This window comes from Zerene cesonia, unplaced genomic scaffold (assembly GCF_012273895.1).
Source record: "Zerene cesonia ecotype Mississippi unplaced genomic scaffold, Zerene_cesonia_1.1 Zces_u003, whole genome shotgun sequence".
Lineage (NCBI taxonomy): Eukaryota > Metazoa > Arthropoda > Insecta > Lepidoptera > Pieridae > Zerene > Zerene cesonia.
The window spans coordinates 677,504-683,574 of NW_024045133.1; the positions used below are offsets into that span (position 1 = coordinate 677,504).

The following is a 6,071-nucleotide window of genomic DNA, read 5'->3' on the forward strand; positions in this document are numbered from 1 at the left end:
GCCTCCTATGAGGGTTCAGGCCATAATCCACCACGCCGGCCAAGTGCGGGTTGGCAGATGTCACATGTCGTCGAACTTGTGATTCTTGGACGCCGGTTTACTCACGATGTTTTCCTTCACCGCTTAAGCAGTGGTGATGTTATCTACATGCACAGATAAATTGAATAATCATTTCATTTCCTGCACGTTCGCCCGGTCTCGAACCCTCGACCGTCCCAGGTCCTCTCCACAGAATCGTCCGAGGTCCTCACCACTGAGCCACCACTGCTACATTGATGGTACGATAAAGTATTTAAATGAATAAACATTAATTAATGAACGAAACGGTCAGAAACTCACCGCAAACCTCACGTCCACGATGAGCAGCAGTATGTCACACATTTCCAAGACCCTCCACAGCTGCCTCCAGGTCTCCAGATTCAGCTCGAAATAGGACATCTCCTTCCAGCGGGGCGACGCTTGCAGCCCGTTGATGTATTCCTGTGGACGAACAAACTCAAAACATTTATTAATCCAATAAGCAGACGGCATGCTTGCCCGAATCCCACAAGAAGACTATATATACCTACTTGTATTTATTCCCATAAACAAATAACCTGGTCTTACTTTGCTCGCTTTTTAAATTTTTATGTATCCTACACGTTCTGAAGTGAAACTTCTTTAGAATCGTTGTGATTTCCAAGCTGATGCAACGGAAAAAACGACAGGTGAGAGACGCAAATCGCACACACACCATTTTTTTTTTCTTCTTGATCTTCCTTATATCGTTTAATTTTATACCTGGATTTTATTACATTCATGCATGTTTATTTCTTGTATATGCACTACCTTTTCGGCCTTTTCAATATTTCATTCTCCTATATCCCAAGGTTGCCTGGAAGATCGCTTCAAAACGATAACGGCCGCCGGTTGTACGAATAGTATATTTGGGTGTGTGTACGTGTGTGTGTGTGTGTGTGTGTGTGTGTGTGTGTGTGTGTGTGTGTGTGTGTGTGTGTGTGTGTGTGTGTGTGTGTGTGTGTGTGTGTGTGTGTGTGTGTGTGTGTGTGTGTGTGTGTGTGTGTGTGTGTGTGTGTGTGTGTGTGTGTGTGTGTGTGTGTGTGTGTGTGTGCGTGTGCGTATGTGTGTCTCTTTTTTTCTTATTTGTGCATTGAACAATAGAGTTTAAATGAATAAATAAAGAAAAATACCCTAAAATACTTCTGTTCCTGCGCGTCCAGTTGCGCTGGCGTCATGTTGAAGTCCCACGGCGGTCGCTTCGGAAACGTGAGCTCGGACGGAAAGAAATCTATCGGATCTATTTCCATCTCCTTCTCGCTCACCGGATTCAATGCTTTGCTGAAAGAGAGGGATAGCGTTTTGTTTGTCTCATTTACAATGCATTTCAATGCTATAAAACTGGACGTTTAAATCAAATGAATACCTAGTTATTAACTAATCCTACTTCCTACTATCCTACTAATATTATAAATGCGAAAGTTTGTAAGAATATGTGTGTTTGTTTATTGCTCTTTCACACAAAAAACTACTGAACCAATTGCAATTAAATTTGGTACGTAGACAGCTGGACAACTGGAATAACATATAGGCAACTTTTTATCCCGATCTTCCTACGGGATACGCGGACTAACGCGGATGAAACCGTGGGGCGCAGCTAGTAGAGTATAAAATAAATCTTTATACATCCAATATACTTTATACATCCAAGATACAAACAAACAAACTTATCAAGTGTGAAGTGTGATGGTGTGATTTTGAAAAATTCTACATTAAACCTCCTCTTTTGAAGTCGGTTAAACGACAGAACACAGGTAACTGCCTACTCACAGCGCCTCCTCCTTCTTCAGCCTCAGTTCCTCGTCGCTCTCCCTGTAGAACTTCAGAGCGTATCTGTTCGCGTCTCCGCGACCCCTCACCCCGCCCCGGCTCGGCTGGTAGTTCATCGAGAGAACATCATAGTTGCTTGTGTTTGATGACGCTGCAATATTATACAACCCTCTGCTGAGCTGGTGGTTCGCCCGACGGTAAACGATCACCACCGCCCGTGAACATTCGCAGAGGCTCAGACCTCTGAGAATGCGCTGCCCGCTTTTAAGGGATAAGGAAAGGATTAATGACTGTAAAGAAGGAAAGGAAGGGAAAGAAAAGAGGGAAAAAAAAGAGGAAGAAAGGACTGGGAAGGGCGAGGAGATGGAAATAGGCCTCCAACTCCCCCACTCACCGTATGAAACACAATAGCAAGCTATTATTTCACACCAGTTTTCTGTAGGTGTGTGGTGTTAGCTGGCCCAATTCATGCCGAAGCATGCTCAACTCCCACAACAGCCCACCATACCCCATAAAAGCAAGCAAGGCATTAGCAAAGGCACTACCACCGTGAATGTTTATGGACGACGGTGATTGCTTACCATCAGGTGACCCACCATCTAGATTGCCAACAATTACATTTTTCAAATTTTTCAAATTGCAGCAGTCCCTGAGATTTGCATGTTCAAACACACAAACCCTTTAGCTTTGTTTGAATAAGAATTATAGTAAGACTACCAAAACGCATGTAGTTTACATGGCCGTTAACATTTTTTAATATTTCGTACAAATAACTCAATCTCTCTTACACAACATCATTCTCCTGACAGTAATTAGCACAAAAATTTAACATGGGAGACGAGCATGCTCCACCACAAATTGTGGAGACGAGCATGTTCCAGCACAAAGGTGATCCCTTACCATCAGAACTACCAGCTAAGTTGACCGTTGTGACTTTAAAAAACTAATCATCCATCAAGTTTTCCTTGGACTATAGTATGCATATGTATGAAGCCACGGGGGTAAAGCTAGTACTCACATGACAGCAATAATGTTTTGTTCTGTTTCTTTGCTTGCAACTGCTGCTTTTTAGCCTTCCCACTGAAGGGAGTCTTCCTTCTCGCTTGTGGCATTGTCTCTTAGCTCCTAAAAAAGGATAATATGTATACAATTCATAATTTATTACATTTTTAAATTTTCTTGTTCTTGAACAAAATAAAAAATACATTTTTTATTGCAGTGTTTTTTAATTAGTTAAGTATTAATTTAGTTATATTTTTCAACCTAGTTTCTTATTTTAACAAAGATAACAGATGTTACAAAGTATTTGAGTACAAATTACTATAAATAGAATCTAAACAGCTTTTTACACTAAGCAATATATTGGTTATGTAGACATGAAGTAGAATTCAGTTTGAAATTTTTTTATGAATCATACACAGTTAATTAGTATTTTAATATCATAAGAAAGTACTCACGTTAACCTCACCAATTTTAAGACATCGGTTTTCCTAGGGTCTTATTATAAATTAATAACTATATAAACTATATCTCAATCCTACTAATAAGAATAAAAACGAGGTTTAGCAAACGCCGGTTACAAAGCAATAATTATTTCTATCTGATTGGGACCATGTGGTCCATTCCCACCTCTTGTCTCAGGTTGGATACGGCCTACGGGAAGTTCAATGACCCTAAACTGTAGTCTAGACTGAAAACAAGACCTTAAAAGTCTTAATTCGTCCGGTAACCGCACGTCCATGCGTATTTAACCAATAAGTATATAGCATAGCGTTGTTTATAAATAATTACGTACACAAGGAATGATGTTAATCTTCTTACCTGTACGCAATACGTATATCTGACGATAATTTAGGAGCACTTCAGTAAAATTCTAGATTTTTTGTGATAAATAACAAGCACTTACTTTCTCGATAAAAAAAACTGAGTGTCATTGTCATCTGTCAACTCATAACAGACAAGTGTCAATATTGTAAACAAATATTTTTCTTTTGCCGCAAAAATATGGCTTCACCGCAAAGGCGAAAAGCAAAATATTAATCCATGTGTGTCATTTTTTAGTTATTTATTTCTTTCATATTTTTTGCAGCTATCGAGTTCATTTATTAATTTATTAGATTAGATTAGACACTAATCATCATAGCGTTCAAAAGCCTTGTAATCGGCTCTATTCGCCTGCCGTCATGACAAATGACAACAAATAACAACACAAAATTCAATATAACCTCAAAAGCGAAAATTGACAGAAAAAGTCCAAAACAAGGACCGCTCTTATTCAGAATTAATTAAACTCTGCAAATATGTTACCCCTATCATTGCTACGTACAGCGCAGAACCATCCGATGCTGGTCGAATTGAAAAATGGCGAAACCTACAACGGACATTTAGTCAGTTGTGATAATTGGATGAATATTAATTTGAGAGAAGTTATTTGCACATCAAGAGACGGTGATAAGTTCTGGAGGATGCCAGAATGCTACATTCGCGGGAGCACAATCAAGGTAACATACAGAAAATATTTAAATTTTTTGAAATAACACATATTTCCCGCTACATTGTCGTCTCTGTCATTTTATATAATCCGTCCGTTAATCATGTTGAAACTACTGAATGGATTCAGATGAAACTTAGTATCCAGACAGGATAATTTTTATCCCGATTAAATGCTTCCTTGGGATAACACAGCAATCTTGTTATCCGGGCGGAGCTGGGACGGAATGAGAATCTAATTATAAACTCAAACGAATAGGATTTTTTTATATCACCGTCGACAATGGAGCTAGTGTATCGCCTGTTGATAAGCGCTACCACCGCCAATGAATGTTTGGAGTGACGTGAGGTCTGTTGCAGGCCTACGCAACTCTAAATGGATTGCCGACTTTAAATAGGAAAGGGGTTATGAAAGGATTGAGAGGAATAGAGTAAAGGACTGGAAAGGATATGGAAAAGAATATGGACTAATATAGTATGATACTATTAACACTGTTCTTCTGTGGGAGTGTGGTTGCACTTTCCCAGTGCAAGTTTGGCCCAATTCATACTTAGACATGCTTGACTCCCACATATAAAAGATAATATGATTTACCAAGCACATACATTGTTTTGATTTGTTTTTTAAAGACTAAAGTAGTCTTAGATGCTATACTTCCATTTCCTTCAATATTTGAACAACTCCAACTAGGTCAACACTTTCATAGAAGCTCTCCCAATGCTTACCATTTAGCAAGCCACCAGCTACATTGCCGCTATGACATAAAAAATAGAAAATGAAATACTTGTATTTTAATTAATTTTTGTCAGTTCAATTATACAAGTTTATTTTTATTGTTATATTTCATTATTATTATTATTATATTAGAAAATAATAAATGAACTTTAGGAAAATACCTTTATTTATTGTAAAATTAGGTTCAAATCAATGAAAATAACATTTCATTTGAAATATAGAATATATGATGCAATGTACATAATAATGTTACACGGCCATTGTGTCCGGGTATAGTTGACCCTCGAGCTTTTCACATACCTGTGAGCTCCATTCAGCAAAAATACATAGTTTAAACTATAAACAAAGATACTTCTCTGCATCTGTTCCTATGTATGTATGTATTCTTAGATCTTTCAAATTCAAATTCAAATTCAAATTCAAAATGATTTATTGTCTTCTTTTAATCTATGCAACTGATTTTTGTGGGTTTTTTTATAGATAGTGATTCAAGGGGAAGGTTTATATGTGTAATAACATCTATTAAACTACTCCGAATTTAATCCGAAGCCGCGGACAAAAGCTAGATTGGTTTAATATCATAACCAATTCCATGTTAAGTTTAATTTTTAAGCATTGAAATGCTTTATAATTGAGAAATTTTGGGGTGTGCCTTAGGCACATAAAACCGGAAGAGTAGAAGAAATTTGATTACTGTGGCGGGATCACGAGTGGCCGAGAGGCTAGGCGTTGCTACGGTGAGGCAAAAAACGCGGGTTCGAATCCCGCCTCGTGATCAAATTTTTTCTATTCTTTCAAAATTTCTCAATTCCATGTTATTTTTACTTTCAGTACCTCCGTATACCAGATGAGGTCATTGACATGGTCAAAGAAGAGACCCAAGTGAAAGCAAGGAGTCGTAATGAAGTGTCCAAAGGCCGTGGGGGGCAAAACCTGAGAACAGGAAGAGGGGGCAGTCGTGGGGCATTCGGAAACCGGGGCAGGCCTGCCCCATTGCGCGGCGGGGGCACGGGACGGC

General features: G+C 38.7%; 2 protein-coding genes across 3 annotated transcripts in view; one reads left to right on the forward strand and one right to left on the reverse strand.

The window, feature by feature from the left end:
* The window catches only part of LOC119838430 (guanine nucleotide-binding protein-like 1), a 23,097-nt gene extending 19,324 nt beyond the window's left edge, over positions 1 to 3,773 (reverse strand). Inside the window, exons 1-5 of one of the 2 annotated variants that reach the window (XM_038364376.1) lie at positions 3,649 to 3,773; positions 2,846 to 2,952; positions 1,828 to 1,978; positions 1,191 to 1,338; positions 340 to 480 (exon numbers count right to left, since the gene is read on the reverse strand). In XM_038364376.1, the coding sequence (XP_038220304.1) occupies positions 340 to 480; positions 1,191 to 1,338; positions 1,828 to 1,978; positions 2,846 to 2,939 (534 nt within the window). In that variant the 5' untranslated portion in view covers positions 2,940 to 2,952; positions 3,649 to 3,773. Of the gene's footprint in view, positions 1 to 339; positions 481 to 1,190; positions 1,339 to 1,827; positions 1,979 to 2,845; positions 2,953 to 3,284; positions 3,443 to 3,648 lie in introns of those variants that run through there. The other variant, XM_038364377.1, reaches the window with a different exon arrangement.
* A 232-nt stretch (positions 3,774 to 4,005) lies between these two features.
* On the forward strand, positions 4,006 to 6,070 carry LOC119838438 (U6 snRNA-associated Sm-like protein LSm4; the record flags this gene model as incomplete). The annotated part of the gene is made up of 2 exons (XM_038364385.1): positions 4,006 to 4,328; positions 5,885 to 6,070. Coding segments are annotated over exons 1-2 (387 nt in total), but the record flags the coding sequence as incomplete, so codon positions are not given.
* Position 6,071: the final 1 nt, after the last annotated feature.